The sequence below is a fragment of the Puma concolor genome, chromosome E1, assembly GCF_028749965.1.
Source record: "Puma concolor isolate L17-30 chromosome E1, mPumCon1.1.hap2, whole genome shotgun sequence".
Classification (NCBI taxonomy): domain Eukaryota; kingdom Metazoa; phylum Chordata; class Mammalia; order Carnivora; family Felidae; genus Puma; species Puma concolor.
The window spans coordinates 39,639,665-39,664,088 of NC_141680.1; the positions used below are offsets into that span (position 1 = coordinate 39,639,665).

The 24,424-nt window shown below is 46.6% G+C and overlaps 1 protein-coding gene across 1 annotated transcript; it reads right to left on the bottom strand.

Annotated features, from left to right (window-relative positions):
- Positions 1–1,059: 1,059 nt before the first annotated feature.
- CWC25 (CWC25 spliceosome associated protein) lies at positions 1,060–24,016 on the bottom strand. The gene is made up of 10 exons (XM_025917596.2): positions 23,830–24,016; positions 21,364–21,536; positions 16,389–16,625; positions 13,546–13,615; positions 12,694–12,821; positions 11,954–12,017; positions 11,103–11,314; positions 10,638–10,736; positions 2,937–3,098; positions 1,060–2,206 (listed from the first exon to the last, which is right to left on the bottom strand). The coding sequence occupies exons 1-10, from the start codon at positions 23,845–23,847 to the stop codon at positions 2,092–2,094; spliced, it is 1,278 nt and encodes a 425-aa protein (XP_025773381.2). The 5' UTR covers positions 23,848–24,016; the 3' UTR covers positions 1,060–2,091.
- Positions 24,017–24,424: the final 408 nt, after the last annotated feature.

The window sequence follows — 24,424 nt, forward strand, 5'->3', positions numbered from 1 at the left end:
CTCCCCGGGCCTGACAGGAACCGGCCGGCCTTGGGACGCCTCAGAGCCCCGCGCCGGAGCAAAAACGGGAGGAGGGCTGGGGGTAGGGCTCGCTGTCTACCGCCGGAGGGTCCCTCCTGTCCGGGCCCCCTGAAGCCAGGGTTTGGCTCTTTCCCTCAACCTGACGTGCCAAGATGGCGGCAGCGCCACAGCTCCGGAGAGGAGGAGGGGGCGGGAATGCGAGGAGGGTGGGACGTACCATCCCACCCCAGGGGAGAGAGGAGGAACACGGCGAGGGGAAAAGGCAGTCCTGCCGGGAAAACTAAGGAACGCCCCCTCGCTCCACCCAAGCGTGGATCTTCCCGCTCCCTGGGGCCTGGAGCGCGCTCCACCCGCGGGTCACGCCCCTTCCCCCCGGGGCCAATGAGAGAAGCAAGCCGAGAGCCCTGGGTTTTATGAATGGGTCGCGCGTCCACCCACCTGCCGCTCGGCCTCCTCCCTCCAAAGGGTCCAGTTAAAAGACCGGCGGCACCTTAAGACTTCTATCCTACAGCCGAGAAACATAATCGTCTTATTCTCTGGCTCACTTCATGAAATCTTTCGGTAAACTGCCCACGCTTTGTTACATAATTCCTCTTGGACGAAGGATCTCCATACATTCGACACAAATTAACAGGTCAATATCGTTCTGTGGGGGAATTCGTAAATTCGGTACTCCGCGCGTGGTTGCTCTTTAAACAGTTACAAAAAATAAATGTAGCCTTTATTACCAAGTAATAAAATAAAAGACATAATTAACTCTAGCATAGAGAAGCACGATGAGGTGATTAAATGAATAACAAGTGTACGTTACTTTCTTTCTGGGGAAAGACTGGGCTTTAAGTATTGCAGTGCCTGGCATCGTAAGTGCTCAAAAATATAGATCCAACGTCGTTTTAAGCAGAATTAGGGATTGGCAGAACAAGGAACTGGCCCAGCTAATGTGTGGGTCAACAGGGCCTAGGACTGCATGGGTCAAATGAAAGGCTTCTGGTAAAAGAATAGAAAAGGGGAAGGAGTAAAGACAGGAGACCGGTCCCATGAGTTTTGGGTTTTTTTTAATACCTGACTAAAAATTAGTAGCAAACACCTCCTGAAATTTTAGCATTGTAATAAGATTACTACATGATAAAAAGGAAGCCATGAAAGGAACAGCTTCCATTTTATTTTCTTTTAAGAGCCAGGGTGGGAGCACACTGGTAATTTGGTCCTGACTCCTAAAATCATTTGACTTCACCACTGCACTGCCCACATGGGAGACTATAAGCAGCGTAAAAGGATAGATACACTAGATCCGATCTACAAACCCAGGCTTCTCCTAAGCTAGCTGGATTCAGAGGGGGAAAAAAAGCTGACCTGCCTTACCGTATTACTCGATAACAAGATACATTTCCATGACATAGTAAAGTCACTTACCGAACAAGATATTCTCACAAAGCTAACTTTTTAAAAAGCTTGTAAAAATTATACATTTATACACATACACACTACACTTTTACAGTTGAAAAGATAGTCCAAATAGTTCAACAGCTCATTCAGTGCTTTTTTGTATTGTTTTCCCTTCCAGATTCTTTGTCACCCCCTTCGCTCTGCCCTAAGCAGACATCATTCTGTCCCATTATCTACTAAACCCAGTAAATGTTCATTTACCCCACTAGGTGCCATCTACCTGGGTGACTCTGGAGGGAGGTTTCTGAAAGGTCCGGTCTATACCGAGGCACACAGTTTACACGGGTGGGAAAGAAGTGGCATAATCAGTATCACGACCACAGGGAGCAGCCCTTCCATGGCAGGGCAAGTGCTCACACCTACACGGTCCAGTGCCCACTCATTAAAAACACAGTCAAAACCCACTCAGCACCCAGCAAAAGTTACTGAGGGTCCCATAAAGCGAGTCACACTGGTTCTTAAAGGAAGTGAGCTGTTTCGGCAATCGCTGGAGGAGAGTCACTTTGAACAGTGGTGGTTTGACAACTGTGGAAGAAGTCACTTGAACTCTTATAAAGAGAATTTTTAAGGGATCAGCAGCCTCCCTGGAAAATTCAGGAAAACCAACAAAAGAGGGGATGGTTTTCATCTTTTCATAAAGTTCTTCTCCAGAGCTATTGAGGTTCTCTGCAGAGAGTAGATATTCCGTTTTACCCGGTCCTCCAGGGAGGAGGTAGATGCACTCTCCAGCTTCATGCGACTAGGAACAGAAGAGAGGAGAATAATATGAGTTACAAATATTTGTCAGCTGGTCAACTCTTTGGCAGAATTAGAAGAAACGGGTTGCCAGTCATATAGCCCATGTAGAAATACAAGCTCTTTTAAGCCCATGTAGATAACTTTGGAGTGAGTCCATTTGGAACTCCATTCTTTAAACCAATATCCCTAAGGGCAAATTTATCTGTTTTGGAAAGTAAGTAAAGCCTCATTGGAAAAAGGCCTCCTGAGAGGCGCCTGGTGGCTCAGTCAGTTAAGCATCCGACTCTTGATTTCAGCTCAGGTCATGATCTCACAGTTCGTGAGATCAAGCCCCACGTCAGGCTCTGTGCTGACAGCGTGGAGCCTGCTTGGGATTCTCTCCCTCCCCGCCCCTCTCTCTCTCTGCCCTTCCCCTGTTCATGCAAAAAAAGAAAAAAAGACAAAAAAAAAAGAAAAGGAAAAAGGCCCCCTGGGCCATGAACTCTTATTTACATGGAAGGCAAGGAGATTCAATGAAAATACTAATTCACTTCTCCTCTCCTCAAATCAAAACCATCCCACTGTCTGGCTAGATGCTGGGAGTAGTAACAAAGGTGGCTTGGAGGCTGACCTCCCCGTTCTCTCTGCATAGTCACAGAAACACCAGGAACACGATGAGTGAGTCAGCTGCCCAACTGCCTCCTTGGAACCATAGCCATGAAAGCCTTTAGGCAGCAGGAAGATGCACTCACTGGATAAACCTTCCATCTCGGGAGCCCAGCTTCTCCAGCTTCTGCTCCCGTTCGTCATCCTTAGCGTGCCTCTTGAGGATGTTTAGCCTCTCTTCCTCCCGCCACTTGGCATTTTCCATCATCTCTTGCCGTTTTCGCTCTAGTTCCTCTGATGAGAGCTTTCTGTTGAACACAAAAACCATCAGGTCTACTTCTCTCCCAGCAAAAAAAACCCAAACACTTCAGGGAGAACAGAAATCAGGTAGGACCCCAGGTTCTCCATCGCACTGCTCTCTCCATGGAAATGCCCAACCCAGGGCCAAACTCAGCATGAGTTTCCTTCCTTCCTAACATCTTGGGTCAGGTGGTTTCATCCAAATTTCAAAGACTTGTAATGAAGGATTCCATACCCTCTCAATAATCCCTGGAGTGATTATTCCGAAACATTAAAAACAAAATATTCCCCCCCAAAAAACAAAATATTCCACTGTTTGCTCAACAACTTATCGAAGTATGGAGGACTAAGTTAGCCATGTGACTGTTGACATCTACCATCTACCCACTGGAAATGCGTAGAAATTCATGGACGCAGCCCATGAGTATACCACTTTAGGACTAAGCCAGAAGCCAGATGCCTGAAGAATTCAAGTCAACTCAACTTAACCTCAGAAAGTAATAGGTAAGTCTTTCCCGGCACTCATTGAAAATGAAGTCAGAGCAAGAAGAGGAGGTGATGAAGGAGCTCAATCACTATTTAACAACATGAGAAATCGGAATCCATTGCTTCTCAAATGGGTGTGATGTACCCATTTGGAAGATTCCCCTTTAGAGGTGCCTGGCTAACTCAGTTGGTAGAGCATGCGACTCTTGATCTTGGGGTTGTAAGTTTAAGCCCCATGTGGGGTGTAGAGGTTACTTAAAAATAAAGTCTTTAGAGAAAAAAAAAAAAAAAGATCCCTCTCTAAGTTTATTTTTTTGTAGTAATCTCTACACCCAACGTGGGGCTCAAACTTAACAACCCCGAGATCATGAGTCGCAGCTCTTCAGATTGAGCCAGCCAGGTACCCCATGAAAGATCCCCCTTTAAAAGAAAAAATAAGGGGTGCCTGGCTGGCATAGTCGGAAGAGCACGTGACTCTTGATCTCAGGGTCATGAGTTCAAGCCCCACAATGGGCATAAGGATTACTTAAAAATAAATAGGGGCGCCTGGGTGGCGCAGTTGGTTAAGCGTCCGACTTCAGCCAGGTCACGATCTCGCGGTCCGTGAGTTCGAGCCCCGCGTCGGGCTCTGGGCTGATGGCTCGGAGCCTGGAGCCTGTTTCCGATTCTGTGTCTCCCTCTCTCTCTGCCCCTCCCCCGTTCATGCTCTGTCTCTCTCTGTCCCCCCCCAAAAAAAAAAAAAAAAAAAAACGTTGAAAAATAAATAAATAAAACTTTAAAACAAATACATACATACATACATAAATGGAGCCAAATTTTGAGAAACAAACTTAAGACACTAAAACTTGACATTCGGTTGTCTACAGTGAAATGGCAATGCTCCCTTTCAAAAAAACCACAAAGAGAACGGGAGAGGAGACGACACTGGATAAGAGATGTCTAAAAATTTTTGGAAGATGGAAGTGGATAAAGAAGTGGTAACTACTTTAACAGGTTAGAGAAAACTGAATCCCTTTAAAATTTTTTTTTTTCAACGTTTATTTATTTTTGGGACAGAGAGAGACAGAGCATGAACGGGGGAGGGGCAGAGAGAGAGGGAGACACAGAATCGGAAACAGGCTCCAGGCTCTGAGCCATCAGCCCAGAGCCCGACGCGGGGCTCGAACTCACGGACCGCGAGATCTTGACCTGGCTGAAGCCGGCCGCTTAACCGACTGCGCCACCCAGGCGCCCCTGAATCCCTTTAAAGTGCCCAATACTAGGGGGCACCTGGGTGGCTCCGTTGGTTAAATGTCTGACTTCGGCTCGGGTCATGATCTCACGGCTTGTGAGTTCGAGCCCCGCATCGGGCTCTGTGCTGACAGCTCAGAGCCTGGAGCCTGCTTTGGATTCTGTGTCTCCCTCTCTCTCTGTCCCTTCCCCGCTCGTGCTCTGTCTCCCTCCCTCTCAAAAATAAACATTAAAAAAAAATTTTTTTTTTAATAAATAAATTGCCCAATACTAATCAGAAGCAAAATCCAGGAAAGGCTCAAGGACTGCAGGCATCCAGTACTTTGAAGGATGGCAGTAAGGCTGAAAACAAAGGGGATGATTTAAAGTCTGTATGGGAAGCAATTAAGACACCCTGGGACCTCATGCCTAACTTGGGGGAGGCCAGTGATTTTTCTCCCAAACGAATACAGGAGACCCTCCAAAGGGGAGACGTTTCTTGTAGTGTCTGAAGAATTAACCAGATAGGAAATCAGAAGTTGCAGAGGTATCCGGCATAGCCAAACGTCCCAAAATGCCAGCAGCCAGAGTTAGAGCCATTGGTCAGGCAACCAGAGGGGATTTTTTTTTCTTCTACAAACATTTAATGGTTCCTGACAGGAGAACCAAAGGTAACCAGAGGGTATAAGAATGTCCCCAGCTAAAAACCAGTACAAAAAACCAATCTCCACCAGTAGACAAGCCCTGCCCATACACAATACAGTGATCTCAGCTTTTTAATGCCTATGAAGAGACAGTGAAATATCACCAAACATTTCAGGAAAGCCTCTCACATGAAAGCGACCAAAGGAAGAGGAAAAGAGAACTTAACAAAGATAAACCACGAAACTTTTAAAAAATGTACAATTCATCTTAAATAAAACTATTTAAAATTGGCAACAAAAAGTGATTAAAAATCTCACTCAGAGATGATAAATAAAAGATATTACATCATTGAAATGGGAAAGGCTTTTGTTTTACTTGCTTTTAATTTTTTATTTGAGAGAGAGAGAGACTGCAAGCAGGGGAAAGGGGCAGGCGGGGAGAGAGAGAGAGAGAGAGAGAGAGAGAGAGAGAGAGACTCCTAAGCAGGCTCCGGGCTCAGCTCGGAGTCCAACGCAAGGCTCAATCCCACACCCTGGGATCATGACCAAAGTCGAAACCAAGAGTTGGATGCTCAAGAGACTGAGCCACCCAGGCACCCCGAGAAAGGCTTTTAAAAAGGAACAATCAGAACATACAAGAGCTCTGAAAAATCAGAGAGAACAAAGAAGTTATCAAAGAAATGATACAAGAACATTTCCCAGAAATAAAATCCGTAAGTCAAAACTGAAAGAGGCAAATATTGACCCTAGAAAAAATATGAAACTCATACAAGAAAAGGGATATAACCTCAATATTCTGCTTGGCGATGAAAAGTATCGATGAACAATATTTACATAATGGAAGAACATGAATCCACTTATTGACAAAACCAAAAACTGTGATATTTACCTAATGGAATAAATGGAGGGAGAAGAAATATGGGACTGGGAGTGTATAAGAGCTCATTTACTCCAATAGTAAGAAAATACCTAATGTCTAAAATTGATGACTTAAGGGGCAGCTGGGTGGCTCAATCGGTTAAGCGCCCAGCTCTGGACTCTGGCTCAGGTCATGATCTCACGGTTTGTGGGTTCGAGCCCTGTGTCGGGCACTGTGCTAACAGTGCAGAGCCTGCTTGGGTTTCTCTCCCTCTCTGTCTCTCTCTCTCTCCCCTTCTTTCTTCCCCTCCCCTGCTTGTGCTCTTTCTCTCTCAAAATAAGTAAACTTAAAAATAAATAGATAAATAGGAATAAATAAATAAGTAAATAGATACAAATATAGATAGATAGATAGATAGATAGATAGATAGATAGATAGATAGATAGATAGATAAAATTGATGACTTAAGGGGTGCCTGGCTGGCTCAGTTGGTAGAACATGAGACTCTTGATCTTGGGATTGTGAGTTCAAGCCCCACATTAGGGGTAGAGATTACTTTAAAAAATCAAATCTTAAAATAAATAAATAATACATACATACATACATACATACATACATAAAATTGATGACTTAAGAGACAGCAACATGTGCATATTTTTAGAGACTGGTAGCTGCCAAAAGAAACCACTCAAAAAGCTGAAAGTGTTTGCCACTAGGCAGCATGACTGGAAGTGAGGTCAGGCAGAGCAAGGACCTGGTAGTTTTTGTGAGATTTTTCTTTTTCATGTTTATTTTATTTTTGAGAGAAAGACAGAGTGTGAGGGGGAGGGGCAGAGACAGCGAGGGAGACACAATCTGAAGCAGGCTCTGGGTCTCACAAGGCACCTCTTGTGAGAAGATTTTTAATAGTTTTTAACTTTTAAAAATGTGTATTATTAGGGGTGCCTGGGTGGCTCAGTCGGTTAAGCCTCTGACTTCATTTTAGCCCAGGTCATCAACTCACAGTTTGTGAGTTCAAGCCCCTGCTTGGGATTCTCTCTCGATCTCCCTCTCCCTCTGCCCCTCTCCCCCACTCGCAGTCTCTCTCTCAAAAATAAAAAAAATAACAACCATTAGGAGCCTGGGTGGCACAGTCAGTTGAGTGTCCAACTTCAGCTCAGGTCATGATCTCACGGTATGTGAGTTTGAGCCCCGCATCAGGCTTGTGCTGAGAGCACAGAACCCGCTTCGGATCCTGTGTCCCCGTCTCTCTCTGCCCCTTTCCCGGTTGTGCTCACTCTCTCTTTAAAACTAAATAAAATGTTAAGTAAAATAAAAGAAAAGAAAACAAAACAAAACAGAATAAAATAAAATAAAATAGAATAGAATAAAATAAAATAAAATAAAATAAAATAAAATAAAATAAAATAAAATAAAATAAAAATAAAATAAAATAAAATAAAATGTATCTTTAAGGGTATTATCTGATCAAAATAATTTAAGCCTCGATAATAACAGTAATTGTGCCTCTAAAATAATAGTAATTAATATAAGAGTAATAGCTTTATTTTTTATTGCCTGTAGCCACTTTTATTCTGGGCAATTTATAAGCCCAATAGAAGGAATTTTAGGCATTTCTGGGGTGTGACATCATAGTAGTGGTTTTTTAGTCTGTTTTGAGCACATATATTTTTAACTTATAAAAGGGCTGTGTTGCCTGTAAGAAATTTCAAAAGCAATCAAAACTAATATTAATTAAATGGGAATCCCAAAAGACCCCGAAAATTTTTTACAAGAAAAAATACAGTCTTGGCCCATAAAAATTACTTTATTTTTTAATTTTTTTAAATTTTTTTACCATTTATTTATTTTTGAGACAGAGAGAGACAGAGCATGAACGGGGGAGGGGCAGAAAGAGAGGGAGACACAGAATTGGAAGCAGGCTCCAGGCTCCGAGCCGTCAGCCCAGAGCCCGACGCGGGGCTCGAACTCACGGACTGTGAGATCGTGACCTGAGCTGAAGTCGGAGGGTTAACCGACTGAGCCACCCAGGCGCCCCTAAAAATTACTTTAAATTGAGCATCTCACTATAAAAGAGAACCTTCATCTTTTCAGCCATTAAGAAAGTCATTTTAGATCACCAGCTAAAATACACAAAAGAAAGAGTTCTCACAGAATTCTCAATTATGGCCCTAATTTTTCTTTTTCTTAATTCAGCATCATCTTAAGTACATAAAACAACCTTGACCACTTGGAACACCAAACCAAAACAGACAATGAAATCATAAAGTCTATGCGTTAAAGTTTCTGTGCTTTTACTCCTGGGGAAGAGAGGTCTTGAGGGCTCTAAACCATTTACGTCACAAAATTCAACACAAATTGAAAGGGAGGTAAGGAAGGCTGATAAAATAAAACAAACTAAAGTGAGGGGCACCTGGGTGGTTCAGTCGGTTAAGTATCCAACTCTTGGTTTCGGCTCAGGTCATGATCTCACGGTTCCTGAGTTCAAGCCCCGCATCAGGCTCTGTGCTGAGTGTGGAGCCTGCTTGGGATTCTCTCTCTCCCTCTCTCTCTGCCTCTCCCCTGCTCATGCTGTCTCTCTCTCAAAATAAATACATAAACTTAAAGTGATGGTAGATGGCAAAAGAGAGAAAAACAAAGCAGGATCTGAAAAAGCCTGCCGCCCACAAGCCTTAAAACACAGAAACAAATACTTACACTCACGAGTATCTACCCTAAGAGCAGCATGAATTACAGCACAGCTGAAAAACTGCCAACTGATAATAGGTCAAATTCTACGTAACATACTCTGTCTGGGAAGGCAGGGAAATATATAACATACTTTTAAAGGCTGTCAGTCAAGACTAAACCTTTTAAAAGTTTCTGTTCCTTGGAGACTCAGGGAGTCGGGCAATTAAGAGTTGCAAGGGACATGTAGGGTCTGCCTCTGTTTTAACACAGTGAATAAAAGAGGTGGGTATAGACTCTCGGCGGTTCTCAACGTTGGCTGCCCACCCCCAGAGGTTCTGATGTGGTAGGGCTGGGGTGTAGCTGGGTAATGGGATTTTTTCTTTTTCTTTTTTTTTTTTTTAAAGTTTATTTTTATTTTTGAGACAGAGAGAGACAGAGCATGAACGGGGGAGGGGCAGAGAGAGAGCGAGACACACAGAATCTGAAACAGGCTCCAGGCTCTGAGCCATCAGCCCAGAGCCCAACGTGGGGCTCGAACTCACGGACCGCAAGATCGTGACCTGAGCTGAAGTCAGATGCTTAACCGACTGAGCCACCCAGGCGCCCCGATTTTTTCTTTTTTATGCTTCCCAGGTGATTCGAACGTGTAGCCAATTTGGGCAGTAAAAGGAAGTTCACAAGAGTTGCCTGGCTCCTCTAAATTCTAAGAGCAAGACGGACCCCTAGGGACAGCCTTTCATGGGCACAACCAACTCCCCTCAGGTCCCAGGGCTTTATGTCCCTGTTCCGTCTGACCCACTACACACCCAACGTGAACACGGAGTCCATCGTAGGGTGTTGGCCCTCAAGGAGAGCACCCTGCTTCTCCTTCAGCTGGTGCCTCAAGAAAGGAGCACTCTCTCAAGAAAAGCTTCTCGGTGGAAATCTCTTGAGAGAATTAACATGCTTAGATGTCCAGAGACAGTCGCTTAATCGATTGTTCATCAAGTTAAAACTCTTACTTTGTCCTTTCGGTGTGCGCAGTGTAGGGAGGTGAGACAGACTGTTAACAGCTGACAGGAAGAGGGGCCCCTGGATGGCATCTGACTTCAGCTCATGAGGTCAGGATCTCACAGTTTGTGAGTTCAAGCCCCACGTTGGGCCCTGTACTGACAGTGCAGAGCCTGAAGCCTGCTTCAAGTTCTGTGTCTTCCTCTCTCTCTCTGCCCCTCCCTTGCTCACGCTCTCTCTCTCTCTCTCTCTCTCTCAAAAATAAAAAATAAAATATTAAAAAAAAAAAGCTGACATGAAGAATAAAAGCAGGTTTGGCAAAAAGGTGATGTAGGGGTGCCTGGGTGGCTTAGTCGGTTAAGCGTCCAACTTTGGCTCGGGTCATGATCTGACTGATGGCTTGTGAGATCAAGCCCCGCGTCGGGCTCTCTGCTGACACCTGGGAACCTGGAGCCTGCTTTGGATTCCGTGTCTCCCTCTCTCTCTGCCCCTCCTCTCCTCACGCACTGTCTCTTTCTCTCTCAAAGAGAGAGGTTTGGGTTAAAATTTTTTTAATTAAAAAAAAATTTTTTTTTAATTAAAAAAAGAAAGAAAAAAGGTGATTTAGATTATCCACCTGCCCTGGTTTGAGCCACTCCAAGACTCAGGCCCGCAGAGTCTGAAGTTCACCTACGGGGCTCTTGACTCACCTGGTGTATCCAGGAGCGTGGCGCCTTTGATAGACCTCTTTTTTAGGCGATGGGCTCTTAGTGCGGCCTCTCTCTCTCCTGTTGACCTTAGAGTTGTGCCTGGGACAGACACACAGAGGGCAGAAAGGAGAAAAGCCTTTTCAAGGTAGGGGTTTTATCGTGTCCCTCAAAGGATGGAAGAAAAGCTAACAGTCTTAGAATTGCAATCCAAATTGAAGGGAACAGAGGGCAGAGGTGGAAGAAAAACAAATACCTAAAGAAACAGAAGATTTGGTACTAAACTCACTCCAAAGAGCCTACATATATAAATATGTAGTTCTAGGGGACTGAGCTTTACATAGCGGTGGGGGAAAATGATGTAAAGGAAATAAAGCAAAGGCGTTTGGAAAAACGAATGAACAGAAATACCTGCGGTGAGCAACCCCCACCCTTACAAGCCATTTCCCAGTGAATTCCTACACTCACGGTTTGCTTGGCCTTGGGGACCGTGACCTTCTGCCTGGGGATCGAGAACTCCTGTCCCGGGACCCTGCTTCTCTGCTGCTCTTCTTGCTGGCATGTCTGGGAGGTGAGTGGGAGGAGCTTCTGGACCTGGAATAATTCTTCAACCCGTGCATTCCCTTTTGCTTGGCCGTCAGAGGACTCTGCAGTCCCTGGCTGTGGTAGGAGTCCCTGATCTGTAGCACCAAGGAAAGGAAGAAAAGGTATTCAGAGGAAAATGTGCAGCTCAGGAGGAAATGCAGTGAAGCAAGGAAACGAATGAGCAATGAGGGTCTGTACGAAGCTAAGTGGGCGTACCGATCCCATCGCACAGTTACCGCAGAGAACCACACAAACTTAGCAAAGTTATCTGCAGAGTCCCCTAAGAGAATGTACCCACCCAGTCACCTCCACTGGTTTGGCGCTTCACCAAAGCCTGAGCAGGAGCAAGAGACAGAGCGTGGAGAACAGGCCCTAAGGTTAAACCTACTATGGGAAAAAGGGATCCAGAGGGATGTCCATCTGTCAAAAGTCATCAACCTTGAGGCTTAAAATGCCTGCATTTCACATAAGTTATCTGCAGAGAGACGGGCAGAACGCCTGCAGGCCCCACTGGTGGTTTAGACTCTCCACTCAGAGGGCCCCCAGCCCCGGTGGGAGGCTCAAGGACAAGGAATGGGCCAGTTCCCCAGCGGTGCCCGCTTTGGCTGCCCAAACTCCCTTTTTCCCATGTGATGCCTGACTGGCTGCTCAAAATGCTCTCTGTCCAAAAAGGCTCTCAAGTTAACGCATTCCCTGGTCCACGGTCACTCCCTCTGAGACGCCCACACCCTTACCTGTAAGCCGTATCCAGGGGCTTTGGACAAAACAGGGGAAGAATCTGCCGTCTTCTTTTGAGCTCTAAGAGATTAAAACACACATTCATTGAAAAAGAAAATGTATGAAGGTCTAGTTTAAATGTCTCGTGCTGAAACACGCCTCCTCCTGCTTCAAACGTGACCTTCCCCACTTCTTCTATTACTTGGGAGCGTGGCTCTCGCTTTGGACTGTCTTTGGAAGATGCATCAGCACAGTCATGTTTTTCCTGTGAAAACACGTGGGCCTGGCTCTTCAGCCCCACCGCCTGAACACATTCTCCTCTCACCTCGTGCTGCTTGCTATTCCAGCGACTAAGAGTGAGTCAGCGGTGACAATGCTCACTGTTCCCACAGAGAAGGCACACAGAATGCACCCAGATGGGCCCATTAATGCATTAAAAAAAAAAAAAAAAAAAAAAAAAAAAGGCCTACACAAAACCCACTTTGGTCTTGGAGGAGTCATAAGCTGAGACGAAAGTCACAGCCAGGATGTCTGAGCTAAGACCTACAAGGCTACGGGCAGCCCTTTAGGGGCCATGCCAAGACCTCCAAGGAACTCTGGTGCTAGATGGCAAAGTTCTGTGGGCACGGGGCCCACGTACGAGCGTTCACCACTGAAACCCCAGTGCCTGGCAGTTCCCCGCCTAGAGCAGCCGTGACTACGTGGGGAATGAATGAGTGAATGAGTCAATGATGGAGGCCCGCCCCCACGTGCTCACCTCCCCCGGCTGCGCTCATCCTGGCTGCTGCCGCCATCGCTACTTGAGCTTCTGTGCTTATGTTTCTTGTGCTTCTTTTTCTTCTCCTTCTTTTTCTTCTTCTCCTTTTTTTCCAGACTCATCTGCAACTACAAAACACCCAGAACATAACCATGCAAGATCACGAAGGCCCCTGTCGGTCCCTCCGAGGGGCCTGGTTCACGCCCGAAACTACCTGACTTCGTCCTCTGGGACTACAGAGGCCCAGGACCCCAGCGGAGTTTCCCCACCAACAAGAAGGGGCGAGTCTTACCTTGGGGGGTGCATAAACAGCCCCTAGACTACTGAACAGAATCTCTGGCGAGTGGGGCTAGGAATCTGTATTTTTAAACCATCCCCAGAACCGGTGCCTGGGAATTTCCAATCTGTCAGAGGAACTCCCAGCAACACCGAAAGCAATCGGGGACCGCAGGATCCAGCTTTCCATTCTCCTTGCCAACTAATCCAAAACACAATCGCGGAATATGTCACGTGAACGACAAATGGGCCCTCGAGGCTTGATATCACCTGATCCCCTGAACACACTGTGTGATTAGGACTTGCACAGGCCTATCCCATACTCCCCTTTTTCTAAACAAACAAACAAAAAAAGACATCACGTGGTGCTCTTCCAATCAAAAAAATAAAAGAGAAGATAAGCTTAATTGAGCTCGATAATGAAGACTGCATAAAATCACCAAGGGAAGGTCTCTAAAAGCCAGAATGTAAAAGCCATTCTGTCTGCCCTCTCACAAGGTAAGAGTGAATGGTGAGTAGTTCTCACGAGAAGTAGCTAAAAGGCACTCTTGGTGCCTAACTTGATGCACTACTTACCAATTCTTTGATTTTCTTCATTTTCACGGGATTATTCAACACCTCTCTTTTTTTCTCTTCCTCTTTCTTCCTAAAGAGAAAGAGAACATTATAAAAATCCTGACTATCTCTTTGGGGAAGGGGATTAAGTCATTCATTGTACTCTCCACAAGACCATCCATATAGCAATCGTTTTTCCAAATACACGCAGACAGGACGTGTGTTAAAAGCTACATGATGGTGTGGAAGTCAGGACTCTTCCTCAAATCTGCAGAAGGGACTGAATGGTGTGGGGCAAGTCCACACTGGCTCCCTGTTGTATAAGAATGAGTATGGGGAATGCCTGAGTGGCTCAGTCAGTTGAGTATCTGACTTGGGCTCAAGTCATGATCTCACAGCTTGTGAGTTCAAGCCCGCGTCAGGCTCTGTGCTGACAACTCAGAGCCTGGAGCCTGCTTCGGATTCCGCGTCTCCCTCTCTCTCTGCTCCTCCCCCACTTGCTCTCTCTCTCTCAAAAATAAATAAACATTAAAAAAAATTTTAAAAAAACAAAAAGGAGTCTTACTCTCATTATTCATGAGGGTAAACTGGTCAGCCTTCATGGAAGACAATTTGGCAATACTTATCACTGCATGCACACTCTTTAACCAGTTCTTTCCCAAGAATTTGTTACTGTACGGATATAATCAAGAGGTCCCTACAGAGTCGTCCATATTATAACAATGAAAATTCAGGGGCGCCTGGGTGGCGCAGTCGGTTAAGCGTCCGACTTCAGCCAGGTCACGATCTCGCGGTCCGTGAGTTCGAGCCCCGCGTCAGGCTCTGGGCTGATGGCTCAGAGCCTGGAGCCTGTTTCCGATTCTGTGTCTCCCTCTCTCTCTGCCCCTCCCCCGTTCATGCTCTGTCTCTCTCTGTCCCAAAAATAAAATAAACGTTAAAAAAAAAAAATTAAAAAAAAAAAAAAACAATGAAAATTCAGAAACAGGTTATTAGGGAACTCATAAGAGAGTATTAAAAAATTATGGTATACCACACAATATCGACATAAAAAATGGTATTATAGAAACATAGGGACGTAGAAAGATGCTTGCTATATATAATTAGGTGAAAAAAAGGCTTATAAAATAATGTGCACAATATCTGTACATCAATGTTCACAGTAGCATTATTCACAATAGCCAAAAAGTGGAAATAACCCAAATGTCCATCGACAGACGAAGAGACAAACAAAATGTATACAACGGAGTATTATTCGGCCTTAAAAAGGAAGGACATGTTATACACGGTATAACATGGACGAACCTGGAAGACATTATACTGAGCGAAATAACCCAGTCCCACAAAAAGATAACTACTGTATGATTTCACTTATATGACGTTCCTAGAGTAGTAGAACTCAAAGAAAAGAGAATGGTGGTTCGCAGGAGTTGGGGCAAGGGGAAATGTGGAGTTCTTGTTTCATGAGTAAAGAGTTTCAGCTTTGTAAGGTGAAAACCTTTTTTTTTTTTAACGTATTTATTTTGGGAGAGAGAGAGTGCAAGTGGAGAAGCAGCGGAGAGAGAGGGACACACAGAATCAGAAGCAGGATCCAGGCTCTGAACCTGTCAGCACAGCTAACACAATTACCACAATTTAATTAATTAAGAGGCTAACAAAATGGTGGGGCGCCTGGGTGGCTCAGTCAGTTAAGCGTCTGACTCTTGATTTCAGCTCAGGTCGTGATCTCGCAGTTCTTGAGTTCAAGCCCCAGGTCGGGCTCTGAGCTGTTAGCACGGAACCTGCTTGGGATTCTCTCTCTCTCTCTCTCTCTCTCTCTGCACCTCTCCTACTCACACTCTCTCTCTCTCAAAATAAATAAATTTTTATACAATACCTTTATATATATATCTATGCAATACCTTTAACATGTAAATAACTTTATTTTTTTATTAAAAAAATTTTTTTTAATGTTTATTTATTTTTGAGAGAGAGAGACAGAGTGTGAGTTGGGGAGGGGCAGAGAGAGAGACAGGCGCAGAATCTGAAGCAGGTTCCAGGCTCCGAGCTGTCAGCAAGAGCCTGACGCGGGGCTCGAACCCACGAACCGTGAGATCGTGACCTGAGCTGAAGTTGGACGCTCAACCGACTGTGCCACCCAGGTGCCCCAATATGTAAATAACTTTAAAATGTTTTCAAAAGAAGAAATATAAATGACAAAGGTTTTTCAATGTTCAACCTATCCACCTGAAATAAAATCCTGCAAATTAAACCAAACAAATTTATACATATGGCAAAATGCAACTCCACTTTGATACATTACACATTAGGGTTTCGAGGCAGATTCTTTTTAAAGGGTTTGGCTGCACAAAAAAGGAGGGCCGGGGGGTAGGTAGAAGGCCCGTTCACCCACCTATCCCACGATATACATATCCCCAAACTTCCAAGAAGCTGCCAGCCTTTCTCATCTTTTTTTTTTTTTTTTAATTTTTTGAGAGACAGAGAGAGAGAGAGAGAGAGCAAATCCCAAGCAAGCTCCGCACTGTCAGCACAGAGCCTGGTGTGGGGCTCAATCTCACGAACCACGAGATCATGACTTGAGCCGAAACCACCCCTAACCAACTGAGCTACCCACGTACCCCTTACCTTGCTTCTATCCTATTTTTTGTTCAAGGGCCAAAGGTAAATGAATAAATCTGGTCTGCCCTGGTCTACTTGCCATCTCTTACCATACGGCCTAGATAAGACACACTTGATGGAGCCTCCTTCCCAACATCAGGAAGCCCAAATGGAGACAAATCCTTTTACAGAACAGACCAAAGTCAAGAGGAAACCGACTGGAAAGCTGAGCAACTATGAAAAAACCCTCCCCGGCCCGTCGCCAGTACCTGATGATGAAGAGCGGGTCCTCCCGGATTTTGCTGGCCATGTCGAGGAGGGAATTGGCACCGGATGGGGCAAAAATGGAACCTGGGAGCAGTCCTGTCTCCGAAGAACAGCCTGCCTCCTTCTCCTCCATCTTCTCAAAAACGTACTTGTCAATGGGGCGCCCCAGCAAGTACTCATCACGGTTCACCATCCCACCAGGACCCTGATACATCCAGTCCAATTTTTCTTCTTTTTTCCTAGGTCAAGACAAAAAAAACTACAATCAAAGGAAGCGTAGGGCTCTTGCAGACCTGCACACACAACCCCAACACGAGGCAGAGATGGCAGCTGGCAAGAGCACGACTCATTCTCCAAGCACCTAGTAGGGACTAAACGCTGTGCTCCTCGTGGCACATGAGAAGAAATGGTGCTTGCCGGCATGGAGCTCGCCATTTCGTGGAGAGATCGTTCCTCCACACTTAAAGCAATTTCTGTGAAGAAAGTATCCTCCGAGACACGGACCTTTGTTCAGGGCTTCTCAAGCCTCCTTTACAAAGTCCTTATGTTACGCTTTCATTTTGAGGATCATCTGAAACAATAAAGAGATTCTGCATCACCTCGTGACCGAGAGCAGTTTCAGGGAGCACGTGTGCGGTTGTTCGAGGTGTCTTTTGGAGCGTGGGCACAAGCAGGAATTCCACATTTGAGATAACTCAAGATGATGAGAAAAGACCAGAGGTAAGTGAAGAAGGAAATTATGCTTTCAAGCCAAAAGAGAGTTATCAGTATCAGTAATGTCAGTCATGTCTGGTATTTGCCAAACAAACATGGCCCTGTGCTTCTGAGGGGGAAAAAATGGTGGGAGAACTGAACCTTCCCGCAACAGACGGCAAAGGCACGCCAAATTAAGTGCATGCGCCGCAGCAGCCGATGGCACGTTTACACTGCGAGCGGCTAAGTAGCTTCATCAAAAGCAGTATTACCCGTAACATGAAATTCAATGTTTTTTGAATATGGCTTTTCCAAACTGGCGTATCTATTTTTGTTTGCGATTACGTAACAACTATGAGCAGAAGGAAAGTCTTCCTAGTTAGGTCTTTGGACATTTTTAATAAGAATATTTTAACCCAACAATGGAGGGTCACAATGCTTTCGTTTTAGATTTGTTTTTGTTTTTGTTTTTCCTGTGAAAAGGAGCGGTTTGAGAAACCCTCTGGTCTATAATTAAAAACTGATTGTGGGCCACTGGGGTCGGGCTCCACCCAGCTTGCCCAGCCTCACTCGCCCCACTGGAGTCAAGATGGAGGAGTATAGACAGGGCCGTGCCCTGGCGAACTGTGGGAGATTGTGGTGGGGCCTTTCCAATGAGTGCCGCAGGGAGTGGAGTCTTTCGAGCAATGAAAGGTTCTTACCGTTCTCCAGCTGGAGTAAACCAGCGACTACAGGAGGCTTTGACAGCTATTAAAATCAGGCCTCCGCAGTTGGGAGGTAGCTTTGTAGTTTGGAGAGGTCTGTTCTCCACGATCGATTGTTGTGTGGTTCAAGATAGAGGGAACGAAGGCCTCTGAAACTCCATCACATGTGCGGCCTTGATAGGAGCCACACTGGCAGCAAAAAATGGACCAGCGGCCATGGTTGTTGGGTCAGCTGTGATGGGTGATCCAAGGATTAACTGGACGAGGTGGTATCTGGTTGACAAGATTTGCTTTTGTGCAGTTTCTTTTTTTTTTTTTAAATATGATTTATTGTCAAATTGGCTCCCATACAACACCCAGTGCTCATCCCAACAAGTGCCCTCCTCAATGCCCATCACCCACGTTCCCCTCTCCCCCACCCCCCATCAACCCTCAGTTTGTTCTCTGTATTTAAGAGTTTCTTATGGTTTGCCTCCCTCCCTCTCTGTTTGTAACTTTTTCCCCCTTTCCCTTCCCCCATGGTCTTCTGTTAAGTTTCTCAAGATCCACATATGGGTGAAAACATAGGATATATCTTTCTCTGACTGACTTATTTTGCTTTTGTGTGGTTTCTCAATGGTCCTTAGTTTGTTGAAGACTCCTCCCAGTTGCCTTCAACCCAGTGACCACTCTCCCCATTGGAGACTATATGGACAATGCCAATAGGACTTCTTTCCCAGGACTTCTTTAACAGAATAAGTTGCAGTTCAAGAAGGATTTGGGAAGACCAAGGTACAGTCTGTTTTTAAACCATAGGATAACTATGGCCAAACAGGCTATGAAGAGACATTTAGCACACGGGGGGAAGGGGATGAGGTGTAAAGAGAGAATACATTTCTTTATCCACCCTTGGACTGTATTTGTGACTAAAGTAAATGTCCAATAGCATTAAAATAAAATATATATAATAAGTGCTTAGAAGGTCAAGGACAAAGGGCAAATAACCGTGAAACATGGCCACCATTTCCTTTGGGATTTCTGTGCCTGGGGCGAAAAAAAAAAAAAAAAGAATTGATTGTGAAAGGCAGACCACTTCAGATCTTAAGGATGTCTGAGTAGGAAGATCAGTGTTGCCTAGAACATTCTAGGAAGCTCACTTTCCTGAAAGGCCGTATAATCAACATGATGGTTAAGAGCACTAGCTCTGGAGTCGGGCAACAGGGATTTGAACCCCAGGTCTAAAGCCAAGCACCTTCTCCGAGCCCTGGTGTCCTCACCTGTAAAATGAGGATAAAACTGTACCTACCTCACAGGTTTGTTGGGGATTAAATAAGACACATCAGGCATATGATGTGTAATGCTTTGCTGAATAAAAATTTCAAGGGGCACCTGGCTGGCTCCGTCCTAAGAGCATGCAGTGCTTGATCTTGGGATTGTGAGTTTGAGCCCCATGCTGGGTGTAGAGATTACTTTAAAATAAAAATTAAAAAAAAAAAAAGACAGAGAGAGAATTTCACATTTTTTTTTTTTTTTTTTTTTTTTTTTTTTTACTTTTGGTTAGTGGGAAAGCAAACTCTTATGACTAGTGAGTACTGAATCTAAAATTGGTACCTGTTTGAAAATCAAGGGTTCACAAAGTCTAAAATTTCACATAGAACAATGTGTGTTCACTTTGTAAGCTGCCCAGGAATTAATTTGAGTGTGTGAAATTTATTTACATTCAATTATTAGTTTTTATTAAACATTTTTTTTTAATTTTTACTTATTTTTGAGAGAGAGATGGAGCATGCAAGAGTCAGCGGGGCAGAAAGAGAGGGGGGGACAGAGAGTCCAAAACAGGCTCTGCACTGACAGCAATGAGCCCAACGCGAGGTTTGAACTCATGAACCACGAGATCATGACCTGAGCTGAGTTGGTTGCTTAACCAACTGAGCCATCCACGTGCCCCTATTTGCATTAAATTATAACGTAGGTGTCTGGTTGGCTCAGTCAGTAGAGCATGCAACTCTTGATCTCAGAGCTGTGAGTCTGAGCCCCCACACGGGGGGCAGAATTTACCTAAAAAAAAAAAAAAAAAAATTTTAGGGGCACCTGGGTGGCTTAGTTCAGTGTCATGATCCAGGGGTTGTGGGATGTAGCTCCACTTCGGGCTCCGTGCTGAGGGTGGAGCCTGCTTAAGATTCTCGCTCTCTCCCCTCCCTCGGCTCCCTCCCCCACACACTCTTGCTCACTCTATAAAAAAAAAAAGTAAATTTTTTTTTTTGCTTTACAGGCTTTAATTTACATAAAGCAGATAAAGTAAAATAATTTAAGGCGTGTCTACGGTACCAAAAAACATAAAACTTCATCCCCTTATCTCATTGGATATATTAATGTCATATTTTGTTGTATTTAAAAATTCTAAAATTCTTTTTTTTCCCCAAATTTAAAAAAATCTATTTTGAAAGAGACAGAGACAGCGCAAGTGGGGGAGGGGCAGAGAGAGAGGGAGAGAGAGAATCTCAAGCAGGCTCCGCACTGTCAGTGCAGGGCCCAAGGCAGGGCTCGAACCCACAAAGCCGTTGAGATCATGACCTGAGCCGATACCAAGAGTTGGGTGCTCGAGGGACGGAGCCACCCAGGTGCCCCTAAAAACTCTTATTTATTTTAAAACATTCCAAGTTTCATACTTGAGTCAGAAGGGCCTTCTCCCCAATCCATTATCCTGAATGCCCCCAGAATGTCCCTAATGCCATTTCCATGAAGTGAAACTGAGTTTCACGTACACACACAACCCTGAATGTCACAGACCCTGTCATCAAGTATTAAGGAAGAGCCCTAGATACCCAGTGGGGAGAGTATGCCACACGGCACCCCGGGGACTTGCCCACAAGGACGCGAGCAAGGCAAACGTACGAGGAGAATGAACAAGGAGACGGTGCCGATTACCCCATTTCTGGCTCTGTGTTGTTCTCGCAAAACTTAAGAACGCGCTGTACGCTTTATGCTTTGCATTTTTCTCATGCCCTCCCACCTCAGTTTATGAGACGGGTAGCCTGGTAATTATCTGCTACTCCTATCCCATATTATACAAGAGGAAATTGAAATAAGGTAAAACCGAGTGGTGGGACTGTCCATGCTCACGTAGCTTTTACGGACAGACGCACCATCTGCCTCCCTCCACGAGGCATCACTGCGCCCCTGAAATGAGTCCGCGGTACGTAAACAAACAAAAGCAGGTCTGAGACCTGGACACGTCCCGAGAGGCGGGGTGGGGGGCAATCATCCTCAGGCCTGGTTATTGGTCGATCGCCTGCCACAAGCCAGGCCTGCCCTAGGCCCTTTGGGTGTCATCTCATTTGATCCTCCACAAACCTTGGGAACTGGACACTCTCCCTTCCTTGGTCCTACCGAGGTCACCGAGGCCCCGAACTTGCTCTCGGTGCCACAGTGAGGCCAGGACACCCCAAGCCAGCCTCAGCGCTCAGGCCGGGCCGACTCCCAAACCCATGCTCTTAACCAGCAGGTCTGCAGCCAAAGGATGATGCCGCTGGGGGCCGTCCCCGCACCCTGGAACACCCACAGCCCCGCCACCTCCCCGCAGCCCCGGCTGCCCCCTCACTTGACGGCCCCGACGTCCTCGGCGTAGCGCTGCATCTCTTCCCGGGCCCGCTCCTCCCGCAGCTCCCGCTGCAGCTCTTCGATCTTCTTCCGCTCAGCCTCATGCTTCTGCTCGGCCTTCCACACCTTCTCCACATTGCGGAGGGTCTGGGGGTGCCAGCTCTTCTTCAGATTCTGTGGTGGCGAAAGGAGGGAGAAGACGATGCGGGGAGCCGGTGGGTGCGTGGGCCCCACCACCACCGACCCCTCTGCTCCCTGTGCGTGCCAGGGCAGACATCTAGGGGCAAGGCATCGTTCACAACGGCGAGGTTGGCCCCCACCAATCTCCCACACATCCAGGGGTTCTGTTCAAGTATGTAAGCCTTCCGGCCTTGTCCGGGTTCCCTTTGAACACTTTTCACTCGGAATGCACACGACTCGGACTTCCACGGGCCATTCCTGAACTAAGGGTTAGTGATGACAGTAAAGGGGGAATGGGCAGAGAGGTGGGAAGGTAAACTCTAAAAGGCAACAGAACTCAAGTGTCTTTGGCAGGGGACCTTTCATTTTCACGAACACAATCTTCCTTCTCTCGAGTCCACTTAACCTGCCTTCACCTTGGTTTACAACCCCAACCTTTCGTGGTTTACAACCCCACCGAGTACCTCTTTCACCCTTCCTTCCTGGGACTCTCCCCTTGGTTCTGAGCTCCCCTTCGCACTACACCTTGACGGACTTCAAGAATGCTTCTCCTCTCCCGCTTCCCCATAAGCCACTACTTTGGTTCAGCTTCCCAACCAGGGAAGGTTTCCTGGAAGCAGTGATGATCTAAGGACAATTACAATTTAGCCCAGTGATGCAGGAAGCAGGGTAGAGTGGGGGCAGATTTCCAGAGGGAACAGCACACACAACCGCAGGCCCAGCGGCAACAAAGAACACAGCACAGATGATTTCGTGTGGCTAAAGATGGCATGCAAGCGGATGAAGGGGGATGGGGCGGGGGGTGGGGGTCCAAGATGAAATCAACAAAACCAACTAAGAAAGCAATAGAATAAGGGCCTTATAAACCATGTTAATGGAGTGGGCTTTATCCTGTGGACAGTAGGAAACACTAAACAGTGCAGGCATGACTAGCTATCATGTGAAGAATGGATTGGAGACGGCAGAGACTGGAGACCAGGAGACCGGTTAAGAGGCCTAAATGAGAAAACCAACACAAGGTATCTGGCATGGAGAAGGTATTCCGTCAATGAGGGCTCTCTTTTCTTTCTTTTCTCTCTTCCTCCTTGTCCTTCCTTTCCCTTCATCAGGTCACTCAATCCCCTGTCCCCACCCCATCCCTGGCCTTAGCCTACTGGTCTTCCTCTCTCTCCTTTAACATGGGTGATCTTGCCCCCCCCCCCCATGCACTCCACATTTGACAATGTCCAGACACATTTTTGGTTGCCCCATCCAGAGAAGAGTGCTACTGGTATCCAGTGGCTAGGGACCAAGAATGCTGCTAAACATCCTACAATGCATAGGGCCATCATCCCCCCACCCCCGACACACACACACACACACACACACACACACAAGCAAAACAAAAAGCGGTGCCTGGGTGGCTCAGTCAGTTGAGCATATGACTCTTGATTTCAGCTCAGGTCATGATCCCAGGGTCATGGGATCCAGCCACACTCAGCATTAGAATTAGGTGTCATTCTAATCAGTGACACCTAACAAACTCTAATACAGATACTGGATAGGTAGAATTGATCTATTTGCTGATTCAATCAGCTACACTTTAAAGAGATTAGCATCTTTCTGACCTTGCACCATGCCATTGTGGGTCTTTTGCCCCGTCGGGGGCTTCAGCACCCTACAAATGAACTATGCAGTTCAGGAGAAATTGCCACATCACTTATATTTAAGTGCTATAAATTCAGAAGAAAGCTCTGTCACTACAGATCAGAATGAAGCACTGACGAGGAGTGGAAGTCAGAAAGGTGGACATGAAGAAGATCTCTTCAGGTTTAAAACAGACCCCTGGATACGGCTCAAGGGCAAAGAGAATGGGGCACAAACCACTCCTACTATAGTCCAAAATATGACTGAACTCCCAGCTGAGGAAGAGAGAAGTGTCCCAAGACAAGACATACAAAGTAAAGCTTGCGTGACTCGATATCTGCCTCCTTTCGTAAGCATGGTTCCACCATCACCACCACCACCACCACCCCCTCCCAGAATTTCCAGTCGGGAGAGTCCCCGCGAACAAACAACGCAAACACCTGCCGCCACCGTTGGCGACACGCTTCACACACCTTTCCAAGTCTCCACCCTGTCCCTCCGTGGCCCCAGAGATCGGTCCCCTCTCCAAGGCTACGGCTCCCTTCTCGCGAAAGCACGGCTGTGTAGCCATGGTCACCCACTCCCACACCCTCCAATTTCCGTCCCCAGACCCGGTCGGTCTCCCGCTCAGTCCTCTCCCGCCCAGGCTTCCCCCACTTACCAGATCTCCGCCCCCCATGACGACGGAGAAGTTTCCTCTCTGCGCGGGCCTGGAGGATTCAGGAGGGATCCGGAGGAAACGTAGACAAACAGTTCAGCTGCGACCTCCCCGGATCTGGTCTCGGAGGCCACCGGCTGCCACTTCGACTGCCAGATCTAGAGCCCACTTCCGGGAGGGCGTCCTATTACAGCGTCGGCGTCGCGGGATGATGACGTTTCGCACTCTGACGCGCAGCAGCGCGAGCGTCACGGCCAGTGACGCCCAGATTGGCGGCGCCTGCCGTCGCGTTTTGGGCCTCTTGGTTGGCACCTCACCCGGTTTCGCGAGCGCTGTGTTGAAACGCCGCTGCTCGGTCCAGTTACCAGTCGGCCGCGGACTGCGCCCCGCGGTCCTGTTGCCATGGCAGCGCGCCACGACTCGTCCTCCCGGCTCTTCCGCAGGCCGCACCGGGCTTCTGCCCGCAGGGCCCCAGCGCCGACCAGCCTACGTCTGTCTCCTCGCCCGGGCACACCTCCCCGCAGCGGCCTTTTCCAAAAAAAATAGCCCGCACTCCCCTCCAACCTCCACGCAGGGTCAACTCCCTTACTCCAGGCCG